Raw genomic sequence first — 13,606 nt, 5'->3', positions numbered from 1 at the left:
TTTGGTCTGAATAGTCCAAATTTCAGGTTTTGGTTCCAACCGCCGTATCTTTGTGAGACGCGGAGTAGGTGAACGGATGATCTCTGCATGTTTGGTTCCCACCGTGAAGCATGGATGAGGAGGTGTGATGGTTGTTACCAACAAGTGAGGTCTCGAACGAAAAGGTACAGTACATGAACACACTTACCGCTGGCTACTATATGGAGACAAACACATTTTTTTAATGAGCTGTGAAAAAAAGAGTGAACTATTTTCCAATGCTCATTAGACTGGCCCAAGCCAACCCCAGTGAATAGGCCATGTTGTATATGGTACATTCTACTCTCTCTTTCTTCTTGTGTGTGTAGGAGCTACCACTGTACTGTATAGGGGGTCTGCGCTTCTTCTGGGACAACAAGTTTGACCATGCCATGGTGGCCTTCCTGGACTGTGTGCAGCAGTTCAAGGAGGAGGTGGAGAAGGGAGACACGGGATTCTGCCTGCCCTACAGGTCAGTCAACTAGTCTAGCAGACATCATCGAACTATAATTGTAATCATCTTTGGATTATGCTGAGAGACCAAGGATTAAGCTGTCAAAAGCTGACCAACTTCAGTTATTTGTGTAATTTTGGTAAGTTATACAACTACATTTATTAGTTTATCTTTCTTCATTTTTCCAATTCATAAAAAGAACAAATCACTCCTTTTCGTATTCAGATTTGATAAATTTGTTCCCTTGTTTCTTAATATTTCATTTATTCTACTTTCCTGCACTAGTAACACATCTGACAGAATGATTTAGATGAGTATTTGGATTAGATTTTATTGAGGTGTTTTATACAGGTGTTTCTGTAGATTTGAGGAACTGCTGAACACTGTTGGTTTAGATGTTTCTGGATACAATACTGCCTCCTACTAGTACTGCCTCTTATTGGAACCCTCACAGATTCCAAGGTAGAAGTCCTCATTTGGGCAGCAGGTGGTTTAGTAGTCACTGTATGCCTGTCTGTTCAATACAAAAGAGCGACAGACTCAGGTCCCCAGGTGCATCACACCACGGATCGCGTCACGTAGCCAGCCAGTACAGTGCCTTTGAGCCGGTGCTTGGTGGAGTCATAGACCCCCCGTCTAGAGCTCTTGGAGGAGAGCTTGGCACAGATCTCGCTGTGTTTCTCCAGGCGACTAGGATCAAAGCACCGGCCGCAGTGCTCACACTGCTTCAGCTTGGAGTTGGCTGCACTCATCCCAAATCGACGTTTCAACACCACCTGAATGAATGGATGTTATCAGATGGGCCAAATAATGGGCGGCTGGGCAACAGACACAAGATATACAACATGTACAAACCAGATGAGGCTGGTGGGAGGAGCTCATTGTAATGGGTTCATTGTAATGGCTGGAATAGAATAAAAGGAACAGTATCACACACATCAATTACATGGAAACATGTTTGATTCCGATCAATTCATTTCATTCCAGCCATTACAACGATCCTATCCTCCTATAACTCCTCCCATCAGCCTCCTCTGATACAAATGCACGTGATCACCAACACTACACTAGATCAACAGTTAGCATGGCTTTGGAATGTCAAGCTACTTTACCTGTCTGTCCTCCTTTTTCTCTTCCATGTTCAAACCCTTCTTGACTTCCTTTGGCTTGTTCACAGTGTATCTCGTGGCTGTCTGCTTTGGCTTACTTGACACACTGCTTTCTTCTCCATTTCTCCTCACCTCTTTAATCCTTTCTTCCTCTTCTTCCTCTTCTTTGTTATCTCTTATCATCTCCCATAGGTCAGAATCCACCTTCATCAGGCAGATCTCCTGGATGAACTTCTCCACCTTTTTTCTGAAACGTTCTTTTGCATTTATCTCCTCCAAAGCCTGAGCATCCATCTTGGCCCCACTCTTAATCAGTTTCAATTCTTGGGTGACACTGATCAGCTTGGCCTTCATACATGCCATCACCTGCTCAGCCTCTGAGTTAAAGACGTCCCATACCATCTCATCGGGGCACGGCGGTAGATCCTGTACAGTTAGGGTCTGAGTCTTGAACTGAACGTGTTTCTTCACAACCTGCCTTCTGAACTTTGAAGCAGCAGGACGAGGGCTGCCCTCTGGTCTGACTGGCTGGAATGGCTTCTTCTTGGCATCATTGTTTGGCACAGTGACTCTGGCTCTAATGGGAGGCAGTGGCATCTTGGTGACCATATTGGCTCCATGGACTGCCTTCAATGGCTTGGCACTATGGAGGTAGATGTCTTTCACCACGCATGTTTGATCCCTCTTGGTACGGATGGGTTGCAGTGGCTTCCGGATGGGAGGAACAGTAGCCTTCCCTGACTGCTGAGATGTTGGAGCTACATGCAGTCCTTGACTCTTCCCATTGCAGATGGACCTCTTCTTCTGCAGGACTGGGATTCTTGAGGGAGGATGTGGTTTCTTTTCCACAGCCTTCAAACTGGCAAGTCGCTGCAGAGCACCCTTTCTTTCTTCAGTCAACTCCAGTACTGGGATTCTGGAGGTGTTAAAACTGTTTTGTTTGAGCGCTGGAAGCTTCTCAGTGGCCTTGGGTTGAGGTGGCAGCGCAGGCTGAACGGAGTTGCTACTGGCAGCTCCAAGGTTCCCTGTTAAAGCATTATCTTCCTGTAGCGACTGCAAGAATCTCCTCCTCATCAAGGAGATTGACAGTGACATTCTTCTAACCTCGTTCTGCAACAAAATTTTCGTCTAGAAGAACTTTCTATATTTTATTGTGATCTACTGTGTTAACTATATCTCAGGAGGAATATGCTAGATTGTCTTGGATACTAGTGTTCTATTTTCAGCAATCAGACGCCAGAATGTTCAAACAGAACATTTGGAATTTATTGATCAGTTGTGACATCATAATTGGTTCACATATAATGACACTTCTAGAATCTCACACACTTATGCGGATGTGATGTCATAATAGACCATAATATACTGCCCAAAATGGTGAATGTTACCTACCTGTGTTGAACTGCTTGCCCTCATCTCATATTTAAACATGCCACTTTTCTTTGAGGGGAAACATATTCTTGTCCAGATCATCATGGCGTTTGTAGTTTTTTATGATAGCCACATTAGCAGCTAATTAGCAGTTCATTTTGGGGGGCTAAATACAGGCAAATATACTGATAAGTCACCTTGTCCTACAGATATTTCCATGATTATAAAAACATCACACAAGGGTAGGCCTACATGAAACACATCCCTTATTTGTTTTAGCGTACTGGCCTTAGATTTAAAAAATGTGGGTGTTAGCAGCTGTAGATGTTGCACCAGTTTCTTTCATACCCCTCAAGAAATAAACACTTGTGGGTTTGAGTTTTAACAAACCTTTTTCTGTTATGGGTCAGGATGGATGTCGAGAAGGGCAAGATTGAGGACACGGGAGGCAGCGGCGGCTCCTATTCCATCAAGACCCAGTTCAACTCAGAGGAGCAGTGGACCAAGGCGCTCAAGTTCATGTTGACCAACCTCAAGTGGGGTCTGGCGTGGGTGTCGTCTCAGTTTTACAACCGATAGAGGAGGAAGATGAGGACTCACCCTGGGTGTGCCCTTTGACCCTTCTAAAACCACAATTTTGTCACAATGTGGGAGTCTGTAAAGTAGTTATTCTGCAATGCTCTCCTTGCTTCCCTATGATGTTTTGAGAGGGTGGGGAGAAGACTGGAGGAAGGACTTTTGAGATTCACCACGGGTGTGAGTTCCAATCCAATTAGTCTTGTTTCCTTGTTTGATTTCCATATTGACCATATGAAAGGACAAAATAAAAACTGTTAAATTGTACACATTCAAGTCCACCTAGACTCATAGGTGTTATGAAGAGAGCTATCTGAGACTTTTGGAGCACATTCCAGGATTGAGTCCTAATAGTAGCTAAGTGGCTTCTGGTTGTGTCTTTTCCTTCATATGCACATATGTTATGACACTGGATAGGTGAAAGCTGTTGTTTCCAATTGACCTGTTCAATTCTTAAAGATCAGTACACATGAAGGGAAGGAGAGAAGGACACGTTGAACTACTGAGATGCAGCACTGGAATGGGTTCTTATGTATCACAAGCTTCTTACTTTGCTCCAGAAGCAAATCTAGAGTCACGAATCAGATTTTCTGCCTTTTTTTCTTCAATTGGTTTGTATTTTAGTGGTTCAACTCCACTCTAGCCACAGAATACTGTACATTTATTATGTTTTAATAGTTTTTCTTTTACTGTGCTGACAAGGTAAAGATGGTTTAATTTCACCATGCGTTGGAACAGGATTGGAACGTTTGCCTTGTCTGTTCTCTTGTCTCCCCACTCGCAGGGCGCTCGAAGTGTCTACCGAAAGCTTTGGCATCGGGATTATGCTGTGCTTTTGTTCATTGGCAAATTCAACAAGGCAATCCTTTTACTACAAGTGACTTCTTGGTGTAGATTTAAATGTAGACAAGGAGGCTTGTGGCAGTATTTAATGCCCATATCACTGTATGATTTGGTTTTTCAGGTTCATTACACATATGAACATGCCAATAACGGACCCACACAGAACGCCTTACGTAAAAGGATATTTCCAATTCTAACATTTGTATAAAAAAAAAAGGTCATCAAAATGTATAGACAGATAGATTGATTTATTGATTATGTAAGTATTCAACCTCCTGAGTCAATACATGTTAAAATCACGTTTGGAAGCAATTTACAGCTGAGAGTCTTTCTGGGTAAGTCTCTAAATGCTTTGCACACCAGGATTGCATGTTAGCCTTCAAGCTCTGTCAAGTTGGTTGTTGATCATTGCTACAAAGCCATTTAAGTCTTGCCATAGAATTTCAAGCCAATTTAAGTCAAAACTAACTGGGGTGCTCTTGAACATTCAATGTCGTCTTGGTAAGCAACTCCAGTGTATATTTGGCCTTGTGTTTTAGGTTATAGTCCTGGTAAAAGTTGAATATCTCACAGTGTCTAAAGCAGACTGAACCAGGTTATCCTCTAGGATTGTGCCTGTGCTTAGCGCTATTCTGTTTATTTTCATCATAAACATCCTTGCCGATGACAGGCATGTAGCCACCACCATGCTTGAAAAGTTGAAGAGTGGTACTCAGTTATTTGTTGTTGGATTTGCTCCAAATATAACGCTTTGTATTCAGGACATAAAGTTCATTTCACTACCACATTTTTTGCAGTATTACTTGTGCCTTAATTGCAAACAGGATGCATGTTTTGGAATATTTTTATTCTGTACAAACTTCCTTTTCACTATGTCATTTAGGTTGGTATTGTGGAGTAACTACAATGTAGTTGATCCATCCTCAGTTTTCTATCACAGCCGTTAAACTGTTTTTAAGTCACCATTGGCCTCATGGTGAAATCCTTGAGCGTTTTCCTTCCTCTCCGACAACTGAGTTAGGAAAGACACCTATCTACCAATAGGTGCATTTTTTGCGAAGCATGAGAAAACCTCCCTGGTCTTTGTGGTTGAATCTGTGTTTGAAATTCACTGCTCATCTTAGGGTCCTTACAATTATCTGTATGTGTCAGGTACAGAGATGAGGTAGTAATTCAAAAATCCTGTTATACACTTATCAGATGGGTCCATTCAATTTGTGACTTGTTAAGCACATTTTTACTCCTAAACTTCATGCATGCCATAACAAAGGGATTGAATACTTATTGACACAATACTTTTAATTCATTCATTTGTAAAAATCTCTAGAAACATAATTCCACTTTCACATTATGGGGGATTGTGTGTAGGCCAGTGAAACTCAACTTAATCCATACAACAAAATGTGGAAAAAGTCAAGTGGCGTGAATACTTTCTGAAAGCACTTTTAGATTGGCTTTTCAGGCAGTCATTGAGTTGCTAGCCTTGAACATAACACGTAGCTTGCTCTGTATGACTGTGTATATTTGAGTATTACCAGTTAGGCTATTCTGCTTTTCTCTGGTAAACAACACACCTATGCTCAAGTGTGAAATCATGTTTCACAATAACTTAAATAATAGCAAAGTTATTTTAGTATATGTTGCAATTTAGATTGTTGTAGTGCATAATTTGCAATGAATGAGAAGTATCTTTGACGTAACTCCTTGCTAACAAACCACAAAGTCATACCAACAGTCGGTGAATGGTTTATATGCATTTCAATTAAGTCTCTCTCCCTCTCCATTTTGGGGGAAAGCCTCATGAAAAAATATGGACAACCATCCAAATAACAAAGTAAACTCCGAGTCCAATATCCAAGAAAATATTTAAATCTGATCAAATCAGTCCAAAGTGATGATCCTAGTGAAAATGACTTCTTTCTTTCACCTGACAGTTAGACTTGTGTAAAACGTAACAGTGTTGTATCAGCCAGGCATGTGTGACAGGTTAAAGGAAATAATAATAGCCGGTTATACATTAAAAAGTATTAGTAAGTTCATAGTATGTGAGGATCTTAAAACATCTAAGGTTAAGAAGATCATGCATTCAGTATTAGTTGATAGATTGATAACATTTATATAATTGTGTTAAAATCCGTCAAGCATACAAAGGGTACGAATTGTAAGAGGAATGTGTAAACGTTATGTTGATTACTTTATGTTGTCGTGGGTAAAAGTGTTAATCTGTGATCTACTAAATGCTCTTAATCTATGAGCCTGAGATCGATTGCTCTGGTCTCCACTCAAGTTCACGGAGAATTCGCGGTCTTTTTCTCATTGCACTAAAAGTTCAATGAGTAAACATTCCGTATCACACTCGTGATTCTTTCCCCCCTTTTTCAGGTACGTTATTGATGATAAAAAAAGAGTAATTTAAATGTAATAACTCGCTAACATGTCAAGAGTGTTTAAGGTGTGTCTTAGTAACATATTGAGGAAGTTAGTTAAGTTTGCAGAGAGTAATATGAGCCCTGCTCGGTTGCAGCGAAGAATAGCTTCGTACTGCTAGGTACTGCTACGTAGCTGCCATTTTATGTCGATTGTGAATGAACATGTGCGTTGTTAATAAGATATTTTGCGGCGTTATTTGTGTAATGGTTTTTCAAACACTTTATTGCCTGTTGATAAATTGAGTTATGGTTTACTGAGTTAAAGCTTTGTGCTTGACAGTTATATTGAAAATAGTATTTGTTTCAGTGATGTACAGTGTATACCGTTGTGACGTAGCTGTGACAATAAGCCTTGTACCCTACAAAACTATCTATTTCCTGTAGATCTGTTATTCTGTAAAATGTGTTACTTATGTAAAATGATTGCACTAAAAGTTCAATGAGTAAACATTCCGTATCACACTCGTGATTCTTTCTCCCCTTTTTCAGGGGTGTAACACATGCCTTGTGTTGTATCAGCCAAGCATGCCTTCAACTTTGGTCATCAAAAATAGAAACTCCCCCTTCATTTGAACCCTGCCGAGAAAAGCCTTTCTCTCAAAACATCAAATGGAATGGATATGTAGGAAAATGGTGCCGACAGACAGGGCTGCCATGCTTCTAGCTTACAAGCATTTCGCTACACCCGCAATAACATCTGCTAAACACATATATGTGACAAATACAATTTGGTTTGAGCTGTTTGGTTTTCCCAAAAACAGGAATGCACACACAACACAACACACTGTGACTTCAGTCCGTTTTCCTATGACCCTGTGATGCAGCCCACTGAACAGGCCCAGCAAGGTCTTTCTCTTCTTTGTGGCAGGGGTGTGTGTGTGTACATGTACGTGGGAAGCCATTGGGTCCTACAGACAAGCCATAGACTGGCACTGCCCCTTCATGTCTTAGGAGGGGTGAGGATAGGGAGGGCACTTCAGATATTACTCCTCCATCCTTTAGTCTGTTTTTACCCCCTCCATCCTCCTTCCCCCATCCCCATATCCAGAAGGGAGGGCGTTTGAGTAATGTGGCCCCCACACGAGCCCTCAGGGGTGGCGTTGGGCACCTCAGTTCGAGGCACTGCTGTTGTATGCACTGGAGGTGGAGGGCGTGGAGCCCGAAGCCAACGGCCCAGGTCCGGTGGCAAGGGCCTTGCAGAAGGGGGGGCATGAGAAAGGGGTCTTGGGTCAGCTGCAGCACGTTGATGCGCTCCTCCTTGCGGTTGGCCAGGTAGCGGCGGATGAAGGCCTGACGGAGAGAGAGATAAAGGCACCGAAGTGAGATGTTTATTTGTTTTTTAGGGGGTAGATCGGCTTTAATATTGCATATAGATTGTGGCTTCCATCAATGTAATTTTCTGCATCATTTCCAATCCCCCAATAGATAGATACAGTGAGGGAAAAAAGTATTTGATCCCCTGCTGATTTTGTACGTTTGCCCACTGACAAAGAAATGATCAGTCTATAATTTTAATGGTAGGTTTATTTGAACAGTGAGAGACAGAATATCAACAAAAAAATCCAGAAAAACGCATGTCAAAAATGTTATGAATTGATTTGCATTTTAATGAGGGAAATAAGTATTTGACCCCTCTGCAAAACATGACTTAGTACTTGGTGGCAAAACCCTTGTTGGCAATCACAGAGGTCAGACGTTTCTTGTAGTTGGCCACCAGGTTTGCACACATCTCAGGAGGGATTTTGTCCCACTCCTCTTTGCAGATCTTCTTCAAGTCATTAAGGTTTCGAGGCTGACGTTTGGCAACTCGAACCTTCAGCTCCCTCCACAGATTTTCTATGGGATTAAGGTCTGGAGACTGGCTAGGCCACTCCAGGACCTTAATGTGCTTCTTCTTGAGCCACTCCTTTGTTGCCTTGGCCGTGTGTTTTGGGTCATTGTCATGCTGGAATACCCATCCACGACCCATTTTCAATACCCTGGCTGAGGGAAGGAGGTTTTCACCCAAGATTTGACGGTACATGGCCCCGTCCATCGTCCCTTTGATGCGGTGAAGTTGTCCTGTCCCTTTAGCAGAAAAACACCCCCAAAGCATAATGTTTCCACCTCCATGTTTGACGGTGGGGATGGTTTCTTGGGGTCATAGGCAGCATTCCTCCTCCTCCAAACACGGCAAGTTGGGTTGATGCCAAAGAACTCCATTTTGGTCTCATCTGACCACAACACGTTCACCCAGTTGTCCTCTGAATCATTCAGATGTTCATTGGCAAACTTCAGACGGGCATGTATATGTGCTTTCTTGAGCAGGGGGACCTTGCGGGCGCTGCAGGATTTCAGTCCTTCACGGCATAGTGTGTTACCAATTGTTTTCTTGATGACTATGGTCCCAGCTGCCTTGAGATCATTGACAAGATCCTCCTGTGTAGTTCTGGGCTGATTCCTCACCGTTCTCATGATCATTGCAACTCCACGAGGTGAGATCTTGCATGGAGCCCCAGGCTGAGGGAGATTGACAGTTCTTTTGTGTTTCTTCCATTTGCGAATAATCACAGAAACTGTTGTCACCTTCTCACCAAGCTGCTTGGCGATGGTCTTGTAGCCCATTCCAGCCTTGTGTAGGTCTACAATCTTGTCCCTGACATCCTTGGAGAGCTCTTTGGTCTTGGCCATGGTGGAGAGTTTGGAATCTGATTGATTGATTGCTTCTGTGGACAGGTATCTTTTATACAGGTAAGAAACTGAGATTAGGAGCACTCCCTTTAAGAGTGTGCTCCTAATCTCCGTTCGTTACCTGTATGAAAGACACCTGGGAGCCAGAAATCTTTTTTGATTGAGAAGGGGTCAAATACTTATTTCCCTCATTAAAATGCAAATCAATTTATAACATTTTTGACATGCATTTTTCTGGATATTTTTGTTGTTATTCTGTCTCTCACTGTTCAAATAAACCTACCATTAAAATTATAGACTGATAATTTCTTTGTCAGTGGGCAAACGTACAAAATCAGCAGGGGATCAAATACTTTTTTCCCTCACTGTAGATAGATAGATAGTGAGATACACACACAGAACCAGATAAAAATCTGGACACACTACTCATTCAAGGGCTTTTTTTTTTTTTTTTTACTATTTTCTACATTGTAGAATAACAGTCTACACATCAAAACTATGAAATAACACATTTGGAATCATGTAGTAACCCAAAAAGTGTTAAACAAATCAACATATACACTGCAAAAAGTCAGCTCTCAAAAACAAGGGAAAGCTGTAAAATGAGGGAAATATTACTTAAAATAAGCAAAATTATCTGCCAACAGAACAGGAACATTTTTACTTGCCAAGATTTTTTAAACAAGTTAAAATATCTAGTCTCGAATGCATAGCTATCTTAACCTATTGCGTTCAGACTAAAAACAAGTAATTTGTCTGGATACAAAGAAAAGATTTAAGAATAATTTTCTGAATATGTAGGAAAATTTGCGTAAATTTAGCAAATGCTAGTGCCATCATCTTGAAATAAGGCTGTATGTTTAGTAAATATATCTTAAAACCAGTACAGCTACACTAAAAACAAGTACATTTGTCTGGACACAAAGAAAATATTTAAGAATTATATTAATCCGTTCATGGGATTCTCCATTGTCTACAGAGCCAGTAATTACCTTGGTCCAGCAGCGGTGGCTTCATGACCTTTTTGAACACTCCATAAAACTGTGCCTTGTTGTAAAAGGTCCCCCAGCGGTTCTTCAGTTCAGGTATAAAGCAGTTCCCTCATCGAGGATCTGCCGGAGTTCATCCATAACATGAGAGACACAGACAACCAGACCGAATTCTCGCGAGCTCACTGTTTTACATTTGCCCCAAGTAGTTTACCCCCGTCCCTGCTATGGCTTCTCACGCTGCTCAGTTCCCACACCATATCTCACTTGAGATTCGGTCTGGTGTTAACCAGGCTAAGGAAGCATAGGCCTACTTAGAATGAATACATTTGCTTACACGATCCAGTTCTCTGAAGCAGGGATACGCTTGAAGAATCTTGGTAGGCCTGTCCTGCTCCTTAGTAGCATCAGAGTCGATGAAGGCCCGTCTTGCTTGGAATTCAAGGTCCAGGAGCTGGGAAACATCCTTCTGGTTGGGTCTGGACTTGGTTTTATACATCTCCTGTAGTTTTATAATGTCTCGCCTGGTTCTGTAGGCACTCAGAAGTTTCTGATGCCAGAAAACATAACAATCCCGACATACTAACATTTTAAAATCTAGACTGAAATTAAGACCAGTGATTCCGCTGGTACTACCCCCCCCCCCCAAACCTCTCAATCCACAGGAAACACTGAAAACTAAACAGTCACTTTGTTTCTAGTCCCTCATTTAGAGTAATAGTAGAAGTTGCATTTACACGGAAACACTATCCACTATTTCAATTTGTGAACTTACCACCCAACTGTTCAACCTCTGGGGTGCTGCATCTAGATAGTGGGGATTCTCTCCAACATCATCTCCTGGCTGCTCTGAAATCTAAGGCTTCGTGGCCACTTTCTTGAAGGGGTCGCTCCCTGCTTGTTTTTGGGGGTTGTAACATTCTGAATCCTTTTCAAAAGCTGCTTCTTCACAGATTCGTAACAAGCAACAAATTGTTTGTGTTATAAATTACATTAAACAAAATTTAATCCAGAAATGAAACGATACAAGCAGACACATGTTGCCCTGATTGATCTGGATGAAGCACATCCCTCCTATTTTGAGTGTCAGATGTTTACACTTTGACTGCCAGGTTCCAACAGTGCTGCGTTTGGAAACATGTGTTGAATACCTGAGTAGTGACTTACCTACTCATCTCCACTGGTTGTAGAACTGTCCCGCAGCATTGGGTAGTACTCTATGAAACGCTTCGCCATTACAGTGAGTTCACGGCTGCATGGATACTGGAAGTCATCCCCTGCCTCTCCGTTAATGGAAATCATGCTTGTTACTGTATTCCTGATTAATCGACAGCGAAGACCGTTGGAAAGGATATAGTCTCCTTGTCCAGCACGCTGTTTTTTAATAAAGGTGCTTCTTGATTGCTCCAACTCTGTGTCTGTGTATAAGACATACTGTGGGCTGACAAGCTGTACGGTTCTGGTGGCACCATGTTGGTCTCCTGGGTTTGGAGGGGTGGGGGGATGGAGGGGACAGGAGGATGGAATCACAGGTCCCAGAGGAGGTGCCTGGTCTACACAGGTCTGATTCCTGACCCTGTATAAGACATACATTTATTTTATAGTAATTATAAAGGCAAAGAACACCACACTGTAACAACAACCTAACAGCAAACACCAAAACAAGTACATCTGTAGATACATGTATTGTAATGATGGCCAGGAAATGCAAAGTTACTTTGATAACAGGAAACACTGTCTGCATGGTTAGATTAAATGTCTCTCAAATGTCAAAATCTAACATTACCTCATTTTCACCATGAGTAAATCTCCAAATGGTTCTCCTTCTGAAGAAGTGCTCTGGCCCGGGAAAGAGATCACGTAAATCCTCCTTAGAGAGGCTGGGCAGCATGTCTGTGCTTATATTAGCAGCTGAAAAACACATTTAACCTCATGGTATATAGTTAACTAATAAATTGCGCTTGTAGAACTGTTGTATAAAAGCAATATCACACTCGAGGTCGTGCTGTTTTACTGAATATTATTATCTTTGTCCTGCGGCCTCGTACCTACGCCCGAATCACAGCCCTGCTGATATTCAGCACTCCCTCTCATGTGATATTGCTTAACTGACGTACGTTCATCACATTATCTAGTATCTACTATTATAAGGGAGGCCTAAAAACTACAAAGTCAAATACGGCCCAAATCTTTGAGTCATCTAACAACACCATGAATGAAGATGGAATGGATGACACATATCCAGGCATGGACCATATGTCAACCGCAGTATTAAAAGGTAATGTTCATTTGTTGATACCCGTCTACCTTTCTCCTTAGCAAGCTAACGTTCATTTGAATTGGAAAGTTGGCAAACCAAGTTAGCATGCTAATTTTAACTAGGTAACGTTGACTTTTAGCAGTTAATAACTGCACGAACGGCCATTCGTTGAAAAAACTTGAACTTTGGTTAGATTGAGAGTGCTTAATTGCCAGAAATGGTGTTAATGAGGTGTAAATGTGCCCTAATGACTGACACCGTCGATTATTTAGCTTCGCCGTCTCCCACGATGAGATAGAAGAGAGTTCAACACATGGAAAAAGGTACCACCCCATTTTTACAGTAGGATTCAGTCTGGATATTGAATGGTCAAAGTGCAATGGCAGGTAACAGACTGCGTGTATGTACATGGAACATTAGAGGGAGCCATAACCCCATTAAAAGGAAGAAGGTACTGTCTTTTTTGAAAAAAGAAAATATTGATATTGCCCTGTTGCAAGAAACTCATTTGGATGATAAGGAGCATCTGAAATTACAACAAGGGGGGTTTGGTCAAGTGATTACATCCAGAAGTAGAGGTGTAGCAATTCTTGTGAAAAATAACCTACCACTTAAGGTCTTGAATTGTGTGAAAGATAAATGTGGTCGCTTTGTTATAATTAATGGTTCTTTACAAGGGCAGAAAATTTCCATAATTAATATTTACTTCCCCCCTGCCCACCCCTCTGATTTCCTCACTAAGGTATTTCTAGACTTTTCAGAATTAAACTCAGACACTGCAGTGGTTGGAGGAGATTTTAATTGTTTGTTGAACCCCCTTATTGATAAGGTTCCCAGTGGTATAGCTTCACTCTCTACTCAAGCTAATTCACTTAAAGCTATTTGTG

The 13,606-nt window shown here is 41.6% G+C and overlaps 1 protein-coding gene and 1 long non-coding RNA gene across 2 annotated transcripts; one reads left to right on the top strand and one right to left on the bottom strand.

The window, feature by feature from the left end:
- The first annotated feature begins 327 nt into the window (after positions 1-327).
- Positions 328-5,160, top strand: LOC139570455 (beclin-1-like). The gene is made up of 2 exons (XM_071392344.1): positions 328-490; positions 3,363-5,160. The coding sequence occupies exons 1-2, from the start codon at positions 411-413 to the stop codon at positions 3,529-3,531; spliced, it is 249 nt and encodes an 82-aa protein (XP_071248445.1). The 5' UTR covers positions 328-410; the 3' UTR covers positions 3,532-5,160.
- Positions 5,161-9,964: 4,804 nt separating this feature from the next.
- On the bottom strand, positions 9,965-12,031 carry LOC139570454 (uncharacterized). Its single transcript, XR_011674071.1, has 3 exons — positions 11,235-12,031; positions 10,797-11,009; positions 9,965-10,582 (listed from the first exon to the last, which is right to left on the bottom strand). It is a non-coding gene; the product is annotated as an uncharacterized lncRNA (long non-coding RNA).
- Between the last annotated feature and the right edge of the window lie 1,575 nt (positions 12,032-13,606).

This window comes from Salvelinus alpinus, chromosome 3 (genome assembly GCF_045679555.1).
Source record: "Salvelinus alpinus chromosome 3, SLU_Salpinus.1, whole genome shotgun sequence".
Lineage (NCBI taxonomy): Eukaryota > Metazoa > Chordata > Actinopteri > Salmoniformes > Salmonidae > Salvelinus > Salvelinus alpinus.
Note: the sequence above shows the minus strand (reverse complement) of the source record. Positions and strands in the feature narration are given on the sequence as shown.